At 46.0% G+C, this 12345-nt stretch overlaps 1 protein-coding gene across 2 annotated transcripts; it reads left to right on the forward strand.

Annotated features, from left to right (window-relative positions):
• Nucleotides 1-7172: 7172 nt before the first annotated feature.
• LOC101171114 (arginase-1) lies at nt 7173-11440 on the forward strand. 2 transcript variants are annotated; one of them, XM_011488493.2, is made up of 8 exons: nt 7173-7466; nt 7704-7776; nt 8566-8740; nt 8860-9019; nt 9082-9176; nt 9890-9994; nt 10939-11075; nt 11138-11440. In XM_011488493.2, the coding sequence occupies exons 1-8, from the start codon at nt 7188-7190 to the stop codon at nt 11299-11301; spliced, it is 1188 nt and encodes a 395-aa protein (XP_011486795.2). In that variant the 5' UTR covers nt 7173-7187; the 3' UTR covers nt 11302-11440. The 2 variants fall into 2 exon arrangements, with proteins under 2 accessions (XP_011486795.2, XP_004080749.1); XM_004080701.4 differs by having other exon boundaries at nt 7277-7446.
• The last annotated feature ends 905 nt before the right edge of the window (nt 11441-12345 follow it).

The raw sequence follows: 12345 nt of genomic DNA on the forward strand, positions 1-12345 counted from the left end.
CTTCATGTCTGTTATTCAGTCTGTTTATTAACAACATTGTTGTTGCATCTAAAAGGTTCAAATTATTTGCTGACGACACAACTCTTTTTCATGAAGGCCATAATTTCGAACATATGCTGAAAATAATGAAACAAATGATCACTAAACTGGAATCAAACATCCTTCATGAAAACCAGCAACAGAGCCACAAACCCAAATATCTCACTTAAAATAGATGGTGTTAAAATTGACAGAGTGAAAGAAGTCAGCCCTGTTGAGGGCATTGCTTTGAAATCCTGTATCGATTTTATCAAAACAAAAACACAGTGTGTCCAAATTATTATGCAAGTTGTATTTAAGTGTAAAAAAGGGGAAATTCCATTTCTCAAACAATCTCATGGATGATATTGTGTCTCTGGGCTCTTTGGATCACTGAAGTCAATCTCAGACACCTGTGATGAACACTTAGCAGGTGAGTTCAAGTACACCTCTACACCATTTCTAATCTACTTAATTTTTTTTAAATTTTTTACTTGTTCTGTCCAACAACTGAGCAAACAGATGAGCCTTTTGTGTTGGACAGGTTCACTGTTACAGTAGGGATTATGAATCTTCCTTTTTGGTTTTTTTATTTGTTACATTTTATGTTTTATAAATATACAGAGAGAGAGGGGAAAGTGTGAGAAAAAAAGGGGGGGGGGTAGGAGAAAATAAAACAAGAGGGGGAGTTTCTAATGAGTCGGTTATGAATTGAAGCTTCATAGCATTTATGCTAGATCTGCTGAAAGACAAATATATTTATGACATTCTGACACTGAGATAAGACATCTGTCCATCGGTACACTGTGGGTCAGGAGGAGGGGTGAAGCAGACGGAGAGCAGTGTGCACGTGGGGGTGGAGCTACATGCACGCTGCCAAAGTGAACCATGTGATCATAAGGGGAACCAGATCCTCTCCAGCCAGACCAGGAGAGACGGGGAGACCCCCGGACCAAGATCGTCCCCAGCGACGGGACCCACGCAGCCCGGGCGGGGGGGGGGGGGGGGGGGGGGGGGGGGGGGGGGGGGCACCCCAGGTTGGCTCTGTGTGTGGTGCCCACATGCAGTGCGTGTGTCTAACGAGAGAGTTAGAATTGGGGGGGGACCTGTGAGAGATGAGCCTGGATGGTTCACCGTGCCCCCCTCCCCCAGAGCACAAGACCCTAGATCAGAACTCGACATTAGACTGGGGGCCAATTATGGTGAAAAAAAAAGGATAAACAGAAAAAGTTGTTTTTAATAACTTGAATGACCAAGTGTCATTTGTACAGGGTAACCCTTGTGCTATCCTAGGCACTTTACCATTGGGAGTTGGGTCATTTAGACCCACTAGACAGTGCTCTGAACCTTTTTTCTTCAATGATTTGTGATCTTCACTGGTGTCCATGGATTAAATGAAATCTTTCCACCTTTATCCACCTTTGTCATGGTAGGGAGAACACGTCAATGGAAGGGGGGGGGGGGGGGTCATAGGATAACACAAGGGTTAACCAGGCCTTCCAGATGTTTTCCAGAGGTTGCTGTCCACATCTTCTACTCCTTTAGTAATCGTATCATTTGATCAATGAGGGACTTGCTACAAAGCCTAACCGTAGCTACTAGCTTCTGTCACAGCTTCACTGGATTTAGCCACTTTTGTAAACATCTGCTGTGCAGCATAGTCTCGTTGTCGTTGTTGGAGCTTATTGCTGCGCTCCTCGCCGGTAAATTTGTCATAGTTTTTATGATTTGTAACATAGTGATGATTTATAATGAATTCTTTGAGCATTGCATTTACCTGCTTTGCAAATCAGGCACATGACTTTATCCATTAAGGTACGACAAAGTAAACATTTGTGCACTTAGCTCAAAAGCTTTTCTCCACGCCAACACAACGTTTTTCCTCAAACTCAAAGGAACCTGCATGGCTCTCTCTTTCTCTGACTCCATTTCTGCTTCCTTTCTCCGCAGAGGCAGTGACGTAGAAAATGTTGTCTGCACTCTTGTGGTGAAACTAATACCCTTTACTCTTGACACAGAGTGTAATTACCTTTATTTCCTACAGATGTTGCGAAAAACCACAAAACAATATTTTTCAAAGCAATTTTAAAGCTGGTTTATAGTTTTTCTCCATTGGTTTGGCTCATTTCTTGAAACAGAAATTACATTCTCAAAACAACATGGACAAACCTCCAAACCACTTGGCAATTGTTCACAACAGAATGGAATTTCTTGTTAGTTTCATCAAATTGCAAATGTCTCAACATGTCTCAATGTCTTTGTACATCTTTGCAATTGATTAAGTACAGGTAGCCTACATTCAGCACAATTTCCAAGTGAATAGATCGTGTTGATCTAAACTGATTGTTGATTCTCAGTCTAACGGTTGTTCTCTCCAAAATGAGTCAGCATCATTTCATTGTGTAAGTCATCACATATAACACAATAGTCTGTTCAATTGTCAAAATTAGTAAACATAATACCATGAATACGATATAGGAATCCCTTGGAACATTTGATAAATGTTATTTATTATTTTGATGTGATCCCTGAAACAGAGAGAGATCTCGTAGGGCCTCACCTACCACTATATGTTATTGTGTGGAACAATGTGAATTTCCACCGTGGCCTCATCATCAGGGCCTGGTTCACTACTCATCCAAGGATGGTCATAGTGTTCCTACCACCTTACTCTCTTTTTCTCAATCCCATTGAGGAGTTTTTCTCCGCTTGGAGGTGGAGAGTGTTTGAGCATCGGGATCAAGATCAGAGGTCCCTGCTCCATGCGATGGATGCTGCGTGTGAGGATATTACAGGAGATCAGTGTAGGGATGGTTGCGACATGCACGCCGTTTCTTCCCTCGTTGCATCACGAGGGAGAATCTACGCTGTGATGTGGACGAGAATCTGTGGCCAGACAGCAGCGTGAGGACGATGGCCCTTTACAGCACAAACTAGGCGTCATCAGGACATTACAACACAGAGCCCAGGAGGTCCCCACAAGCTCTGACGGAAAGAAGAAGGAAGAGCAACATATCCACCAAGCCCTCCGAACCTGTGGATATCCCAAGTGGGCATTCACCAGATCCCAACATACAGGAAAACAAGACAAGAAGGAACAAGAGCCGAAACGGAACAGTATTTCAATTCCATATATCTCAGGCCTGTCTGAAAAACTTAAAAGGATTTTCAAACAACATAACATCCCAGTTCATCTCAAACCAGTCAATACCCTCAGACAGAAACTGGTTCATCCTTCTTCTTTCTCTTTCGGCTTTTCCCATCAGGGGTCGCCACAGCGAATCATCCTTTTCCACCTCACTCTATCATGAACATCTTCTACCCTAACATTAGCCAACTTCATGTCCTCTGTTAAGACATCCATGTATCTCCTCTTTGGCCGTCCTCTTGCCCTCCTGCCAGGCAGCTCCATCTCCAACATCCTTCTACCAATATATCCACTATCCCTCCTCTGAACATGTCCAAACCATCTCAGTCTGGCTTCTCTGACTTTGTCGCTAACACAGGCAACATGAGCCGTCCCTCTGATGTACTCGTTCCTTATCCTGTCTAACCTGGTCACTCCTAAGGAGAACCTCAACATCTTCATCTCCGCTACCTCCATCTCAGCCTCTTGTCTCTGTCTCACTGCTACCGTTTCTAACCCATAGAGCAGAGCTGGTCTCACCACTGTCTTGTACACCTTTCCTTTGAGTCTTGCTGACACTCTTCTGTCACACAACACTCCTGACACTTTCCTCCAACCGCTCCAACCTGCCTACACTCGCCTCTTCACCTCTTTTCCACACTCCCCATCACACTGAACTGTTGACCCCAAGTACTTAAACTCCTGCACCTTCTTCACCTCAGCCCCCTGTAACCTAACGCTTCTACCTTGATCCCTCTCGTTCAGACACATGTATTCTGTCTTACTACGACTGACCTTCATACCTCTTCTTTCCAGAGCAAACCTCCACCTCTCTAGCTGTTCCTCCACCTGCTCTCTACTCTCACTGCAAATTGCAATGTCATCCGCAAACATCATTGTCCAGGGAGATTCCTGTCTTACCTCGTCTGTCAGCCTGTCCATCAGCATAGCAAACAAAAAAGGACTCAAAGCTGATCCTTGGTGTAGTCCCACCTCCACCTTGAACTCCTCTGTCTGACCTACAGCACATCTCACCACCGTCATACTTCTCTCATACATGTCCTGAACTACTCTGACATACTTCTCTGCCACTCCAGACGACCTCATACAGTACCACAGCTCCTCCCTCGGCACCCTGTCATACGCCTTCTCTAAATCTACGAACACACAATGCAGCTCCTTCTGACCTTCTCTGTACTTTTCCATCAACATTCTCAAAGCAAAAATGGCATCAGTGGTGCTCTTACGGGGCATGAAACCATACTGCTGCTCCCAAATCTCCACCTTCTTCCTAAGCCTGGCTTCCACTACTCTTTCCCACAGCTTCATTGTGTGGCTCATCAACTTTATTCCTCTATAGTTGCTGCAGTTCTGCGTGTCACCCTTGTTCTTAAAGATTGGGACCAGAACGCTTCTCCTCCATTCCTCAGGCATCTTCTCACTCTCTAAAATCCTATTGAACAACCTTGTTAGAAATTCCACTGCTGTCTCTCCTAAGCACTTCCATACCTCCACAGGTACGTCATCAGGACCAACGGCCTTTCCGCTCTTCATCCTTTTCAGAGCCTTCCTAACCTCATCCTTTCCAATCTCTGCTACTTCCTGCTCCACAACAACCACATCTTCCTCCCTTCTTTCCCTGTCATTTTCCTCGTTCATCAGCTCCTCAAAATACTCCTTCCATCTTTTCTGTACACTCTCCTGGGTTGTTAGCACCTTTCCATCTCTGTCCTTAATCACCCTTATCTGTTGCACGTCCTTCCCATCTCTGTCTGTCTGTCTGGCTAGCCTGTACAAGTCCTTCTCTCCTTCCTTTGTGTCTAACCTGTCATATAGCTCATCGTAAGCTTTCTGTTTGGCCTTTGCCACCTCTCTCTTCACTCTACGCTGCGCTTCCTTGTACTCCTGTCTACCTTCCTCAGTCCTTTCTACATCCCACTTCCTTTTAGCCAACCTCTTCCTCTGGACGCATTCCTGTACTTCCTCATTCCACCACCAAGTCTCTTTACCGTCTTTCCTCTTTCCAGATGACACACCTAGCACCTTCCTACCTGTTTCCCTGATAATCTCTGCTGTAGTTTCCCAGTCCTCTGGAAGCTCATCCTGACCACCCAGACCCTGTCTCAACTTCTGCCTAAATTCCTCACAAGTTTCTTCATTCTGTAGCTTCCACCACTTGGTCTTCTTTTCTGTTTTCCCTCTCTTCTTCTTCCTGACCTCCAGAGTCATCTTACACACCACCATGCGGTGCTGTCTGGCTACACTCTCTCCTACCACCACTTTGCAGTCATTAACCTCTCTCAAATGACCTCGTCTACATAGGATGTAGTCCACCTGAGTACTCCTACCTCCACTTCTGTATGTCACTCTATGTTCCTCTCTCTTCTGGAAGTAAGTGTTGACTACAGCCATTTCCATCCTCTTCGCAAAGCCCACCACCATCTGTCCCTCCAGATTCCTTTCCTTCACACCAAACCTGCCCATCACCTCCTCATCACCTCTGTTGCCCTCACCAACATGCCCATTAAAGTCTGCTCCAATAACAACTCTCTCTCCTCTGGGAAAACTCTCTATGACCTCATCCAACTCATTCCAGAATCTCTCCTTCACTTCTAACTCACAGCCAACCTGTGGCGCATACCCACTGACTACATTCACCATCACCCCTTCAATTTCTAACTTTAGGCTCATCATCCTGTCTGAGACTCTTTTCACCTCTAGAACACCGTTTACAAACTCCCCCTTCAGAATCACTCCTACCCCGTTTCTCTTCCTATCAACACCATGATAGAACAGTTTGTATCCTCCTCCAATACTACGTGCCTTGCTGCCCTTCCACCTTGTCTCCTGCACACACAGTACATCTACCTTCCTTCTCTCCATCATGTCTGCCAGCTCTCTGCCTTTCCCTTCATCCAAAGGACAAAATTCCCAGCTACAAACAGAGTAATGTTGTGTACTCTATCCACTGCAAAGAGAACTGCAATGAACAGTATATAGGAGAAACCAAACAACCGCTACACAAGCGGCTTTACCAACATCGCAGAGCCAACCCAAGTGGACCTGAGTCTGCAGTACATCTCCACCTGAAGGCCACAAACCACTCTTTCAAGGACAGTGAAGTCCGAATTCTAGCCAGAGAGAAAGGATGGTTTGAGCGAGGAGTAAAAGAAGCCATCTTTGTCAAGAAGGATAAACCTTCTCTTAATAAGAATGGTGGTCTCAGGTTTATTCTTCCATCCATCTACGGCAGTGTTTTGAAACCTAAACAAACCAAACCAGTTCCACCTGAGTCGTTAACCACTGAAAGAGACAACCATTTTGGAGAGGGAGTCACTGACTCCCCAACCCCCAGCTGAGGACAAAGGACTATTAACGACCCGAAACCACTTAGGCTAAGTGGACAACACCTCCAGTTTCAGGTCTAACTCCTCCCCCAATGAGCGCATATATACCAGCTCTTAGACCAGCTATTTCAGAATTGACAAAGCCTCTTGGATAAGAGGTGAAACGTCTTCCAACTTTAAAACCAAGTCCAGATGACATCCCCTAAACCTACTACAAAGTTTAAATGAGAAGGACATTTATTTTTGATACATGAGTGAATTGTTTTGGGAGAGATATGGCTTTTGCAGGTGAACCATGGTGTTGTGCTGAACATCCACATTATTTTGACAAAAGCACTAAGAGTGTTGAGAACGTCCAGTCTGATCAAGAAATGATCAGACCGGACGGAAGAAAGCCGGAAGAAAGCAAATGATCTTAGAGTTTTCAGAATGTAATTTCTGTTTCAAGAAATGAGCCAAACCAATGGAGAAAAACTGTAATGGGTCCTGAACAGAACTCAGCCCGTCCCTGAAGTTCTGGAGTCTCTTTGCGGATTTCATCTCTGCTAAACCAAGAGCAAAGAGAGGTTTGGGGGAGAGCAGGGGGGTTCCTGGGAGGAAAAGTCAATTCCAGAGAGAGGAGAGCAGGGACAGTTACTGGAAAAGTTGGATCTGAGCATGCGCAGCAGCTCCTGAACATACTGTTCAAAGAGCAGATGCCCCCTGTCTTCCTGGAACTGTCCGCTTGGATCAGCCTGCCAGCCTCTCGTCCAATGACGTCACGGGCCATCAGGGTAAGGGCGCGCGCGGACCCCTGTCATTCAATCAGGTGTCTAGACTGTCCGTGCGCCACTTGTGAGGATGAACAGGTGGAGGGCGCTGCGGCAGCTCGGATGCATCCCCGCGCGGAGCCTTCCTCCTCCTCGTCATCTTCACTCCGCCGGAATCATCGGTGCACCGTTTTCCAAAGGACAGGTGAGAGCGCGCGTGGACAGGTGAGAGAGCGCGTGGACAGGCGAAGTAAATGGGAAAGTAAAGTGAAAAGGCGCGTTTTTTCCTTTCTGTTCTTCAGTTCTCTGTCAGTAAAGTTTGTTTTTGGCTGAAATGCTGCAAACTCTTCCCTTCCACTTTGTAAACATTTCTAAAGCCCATCATGGAATAAACAGCGTTATTAAATCATAAAGATAGTTCAGCAATAACTGCCTTAAGGTTGTCCTCGGAACCTCCTGCAGGTGAAAGGTGGAGTGGAAGCTGGACCGGACCACATCCGAGCCGCGGGCCTGGTTGAACGGCTGCAGCTGCAAGGTCAGACATGACAGCCAACATACATGTGATAAAGTCATGACTGCCGCGGTGTGATGAGAGAGGCACTTTGGCCAATCAGGTTTCAGGAACCCTTCCCTGGCCCCTCCTCCCTTTCCAAGGGTGATACATGTAGAATTTTAGGATTTGAACTGCTGCACATTCAGTGGATCTCATCCTGCAGTGATTCAGCAATAGAAAAGCATGTTCATACCATTTGTATGACCATACTAGAAATGTCAAAACGTCAACAACTCTCATCCAGAGAGGATTTTTCCAACTTATTTAATTCAATGAAAACCCAAAGTGTAAGTGTAATCATCATCTTGATCAGTTTTCAGGTGAATCTGGAGGATCAGGACCTTGAGGCTGATAAGCTGAGTTGGAGCAGCAGATTAGAGGCCAGAATGTGAGGATGAGGCGGTCGGTTCACAGCAGGGACTTTAACTGAGAACGACGGTGTGTTTGTGTCACCGCTAGTTTGTGTCTCAGTTACACAAGCAGAACAGACATAGTTTCATTGAATCCCATAAAGCCCTGAATGCATCACTGCTGTGTTCAGTGGGAGTTCAGTGTCACCGATGTCCCATGTGAGCTCATGTCCTCGAATGCCAGCAGATCCTTCACTGCAGGCCTGTTGTTCATTGATCAGCTGTTTGCTGAGAAAACAGACCTCTGATCTGCCGGCGTTCATGTTCACACACGTCTGCAAAGTTCTTGGAAGTCCAGAAAAGACGAGTTCACTTTTGATCGACCTTCTGTTTGTCTTCAACCTATGACCCCGGCTGCCAGGGTGTGCAGTGAAGGATTATGGGAACCTGGTATTTGAGCACGTGTCCGGGGACGAGCCCGTGGGGAAGCTGAAGAGCGTGCGGGCGGTGGGCAGCGCCAACCAGAGGTTGTCTGTGGCGATGCGGGAGGTGAAAGAGGGCGGGCACACGGCCGTCATGCTGGGAGGAGACCACAGGTCAGACAAAGAAACGTTAACGCCAAGAAGTTCCTGCTGAGTCAGCATGTTCAGGAGTGTAGACAGGCTGCAATGCCGTCATGACGATTCTCATTCAAATGCCTGTTCTGCCTTTGCAGTCTGGCTATCGGCTCGATTCATGGTCATGCTGCTGCTCTGGGACAGCTGGGCGTCCTGTGGGTTGATGCCCATGCCGACATCAACACGCCTCTGACGTCCTACACGGGGAACATCCACGGGCAGCCCTTGTCTTACCTCCTCCATGAGCTGCAGTCAAAGGTGAGCTGCACCTTTACCCTCCTCATCAGCGGACACGCCACGCCACATCATCTTCTCCACAGGTTCCCGCTCTGCCAAACTTCTCCTGGATGAAGCCGTGCCTGTCAGCTGGAGATCTCGTCTACATCGGCCTGAGAGACGTGGATCCAGCAGAGCAGTGAGTCCCACGTGAACTCAGCACAGCACACCTGACGACACCTGGAAACCACCTGTGTCCATCCCTGTTGACACCCACAGATCCTCAGATCTGTACTGCAGTAGGCCCTCCACATGTCGCGGTTCACCTGTGGTAAATGTACGGGGCTGTAACATATAAGTACATCTCTGATCATCATCACATCTTTGCTTTCATTCTATAATCCTGAACTTATTTCTCTATTAAGGTGTGAACAAGTTTAAACTGAAGAGAAAAGACTGAAAAAGTCTGAAAAAAGTGGATAAAGTAAAGAGTTTTACAGCCGTAACCCTTGTGCTATCCTAGGCACTTTAACATTGGGAGTTGGGTCACCTAGACCCACTAGACAGAGCGCTGAACCTTTTTTCTTCAATGATTTGTGATCGTCACTGGTGTCCATGGATTACATGAAATCTTTCCACCTTTATCCACCTTTGTCATGGTAGGGAGAACACGTCAATGTAAGGGTGGGTCAACTCGACCCCATAGGACAGCACAAGGGCTAAACTCGGAGGCATCCAGTTTCACTGTACAGACACGATCAGAGAACATCTTGAGCTACGTTGCAGATTTCACTTGTTGTGAGGAATTTTTAGAACGTAACTCTCACGATAGACAAGGAACTGTGAGTACTTGAATGCACCAGGAAGACGCTTGGTGAACACCTGAACACACCGGCTGCTTCCTGTCCACAGCTACATCCTTCAGATGCTGGGCGTGAAGATGTTCTCCATGTCAAAAGTGGATCAGTTGGGCGTGGCCAAAGTAATGGAGGAGGCGTGTGACTACCTGAGTACCAGGTAACAAACACTAACAGCTGTTTCCAGAACACAATGTGTGTTACTGAATGATAATCTCACCTAAAAAATGAAGATTGTTGTTTTCACACACAATGGGCAGAGCAGAGCATTTTGACCTTTGACCTGTAGTAGTGTCTGTTGACAGGCTGTGGGTTGGAAAACAATATTGGGTCACAACTGTAACAGTTATTGTAAATGACAACACTGAAAAATTCCCAGATGTGTAGCGGCTGATCAGTTGTTACACAACATTGTTTTCAAGACTTCTAAAAAACACACCCACAAAGGTTCAGATGGGGGGAGGGCAGCACTGACACTGCAAACAGCTTCAGAGGATGGAGGGGTCAGAGCGCCAAAGTGCTTTACATTCATACACTGATGGCCGCTGCGCTGCCAAACAACCTTCCACCAGAGGCGCGGGGGGGGGGGACTTTGACTTATGGGTAGGCAAGACGGGAATCAAACCTTCAATCTTCAGATCAGAGATTAGCTGTCTTACCGCTGCACCACAGCCGCCCCCATAGCAGATGTTGCCAACTGAAGTGCAGAAAATATGGAAAGTTATTGCTATAAACTGTCATGTTTGACATATTAGACTTTGTCCTCTGCTTAAAGTCTTGTGTTTGGACCCCCACACCTCCATTCTTGCTGCACAGACGGCGTCCTGAGTAGGGTCACTGGTCTGGTCGTGGACTCTCAGTAGCCTGTAGACGTTGTTCATTTTCTGTCAAGTTCTTAATGTTTACTGGATATGAGTTCATTTTTTACTGGACAGGTAAATCATCTGCAGGGATCCAGGCTGGGATCTGCCTCCAGGGTCCGTCTGTACTGTAGAAACTACCGTCAGACAGTATGAACTTTAGAAACCAGACCATGGTTCAGGTGACGGACGTCATGTGTACTTTAATTTTTAACTCCTGCTTTGTTTGTCTAATACAAAAAAGGGGGAAGAAGCCAATCCACCTGAGCTTTGACATTGACGCCATTGACCCCTCCATTACTCCAGCAACAGGAACACCTGTGACCGGAGGACTCACCTACCGAGAAGGACTCTGCATCGCTGAACACCTGAGTCAGACAGGTACGACAAATGCCCCCTGCCCTCTGCAGGGGAAGCACCTAAACAGAACGCTGGTTCCTCAGGCTTGCTGTCGGCGGTGGACCTGGTGGAAGTGAATCCCCTGAGAGGACAGACGCAGGACGACGTCCAGTCCACGGTCAGCACAGCTGTGGACCTGCTGCTCGCATGTTTTGGCCGTCAGCGTGAAGGAAATCACCTGCAAGATTACTGCCTGCCTGAGCCGTAACCATGGCAGCAGGGACGGTTGCCCCACAGGACAGAAAAGGCCTAGGATAGCACAAGGGTTAATGCACAAGTGTCAAACTCAAGGCTCGCGGGCCAAATGTGGCCCTCCATGTCATTTTATATGGCCTGTGAGAGCATAACCCTTGTGCTATCCTAGGCACTTTACCATTGGGAGTGGGGTCATCTAGACCCACTAGACAGTGCTCTGAACCTTTTTTCTTCAATGATTTGTGATCTTCACTGGTGTCCATGGATTACATGAAATCTTTCCACCTTTATCCACCTTTGTCATGGTAGGGAGAACACGTCAATGTAAGGGCGGGGTCATCTAAGATAGCACAAGGGTTAACCTAACCTGACAGAATCAAATGTAAAATGATTTATGGTAGAGGAACAAGCAAACATATGTTTTCTATGCAACTGTAATTGTCACTTTAAAAAGTTCTAGTAAATAAATAAATGAGTTATTTAACATTAAGGAGTAGTTACGTTTATTTTTCATTACATTTAGTTACATGTATAAGTTATATGTGGCCCCTTGAGGACAACCTGATGCCCCTGATTTAAGGTAATAAAGTGAAATTCTCTGAATAACCTTCTGATGTCACTTATGACTTCATTTAAATTATTTTGAACAACTTTTGAAATCCGTCTCAAACAACTTATCAAAGACGGTATGTTTCACTGGAACAATTTCAGGATTTATTTCACAATATTTACTCACTTTATGCAAATAATTACATGAACTTTTTAAGGAAAGATAGAAAGATGGATGGATGGATGGATAGATAGATGGAGAGAGAAAGTACTTCAATAATCCAGAGGGAACTTACATATCCATCCATTGCTCCACAAAATACACAATACATTCAATAGAAAGAAATTCAAAAAGTAATTGAGTAATAGTCATAAAAAAAATAAAACTAACTAAAAACAGAGTAAAAAGACTAAACGTATAAAAGTAGATGCCCGTTTAGTAACTCATCCTCATGGCCTTTCCCCTCCCAGCGGCATTAACCAGTCTGATTGCACTCGGTGCAAAGGA

The sequence above is a fragment of the Oryzias latipes genome, chromosome 19, assembly GCF_002234675.1.
Source record: "Oryzias latipes chromosome 19, ASM223467v1".
NCBI classification, from domain to species: Eukaryota; Metazoa; Chordata; class Actinopteri; order Beloniformes; family Adrianichthyidae; genus Oryzias; species Oryzias latipes.

Coding starts and splice junctions, on each gene's coding strand:
- LOC101171114 (XM_011488493.2), top strand. CDS start 7,188: ATGCCCCCTGTCTTCCTGGAACTGTCCGCTTGGATCAGCCTGCCAGCC. Junction 7,777..8,565: donor TGAACGGCTGCAGCTGCAAG/GTCAGACATGAC, acceptor CCCGGCTGCCAG/GGTGTGCAGTGAAGGATTAT. Junction 11,076..11,137: donor TGAACACCTGAGTCAGACAG/GTACGACAAATG, acceptor CTGGTTCCTCAG/GCTTGCTGTCGGCGGTGGAC.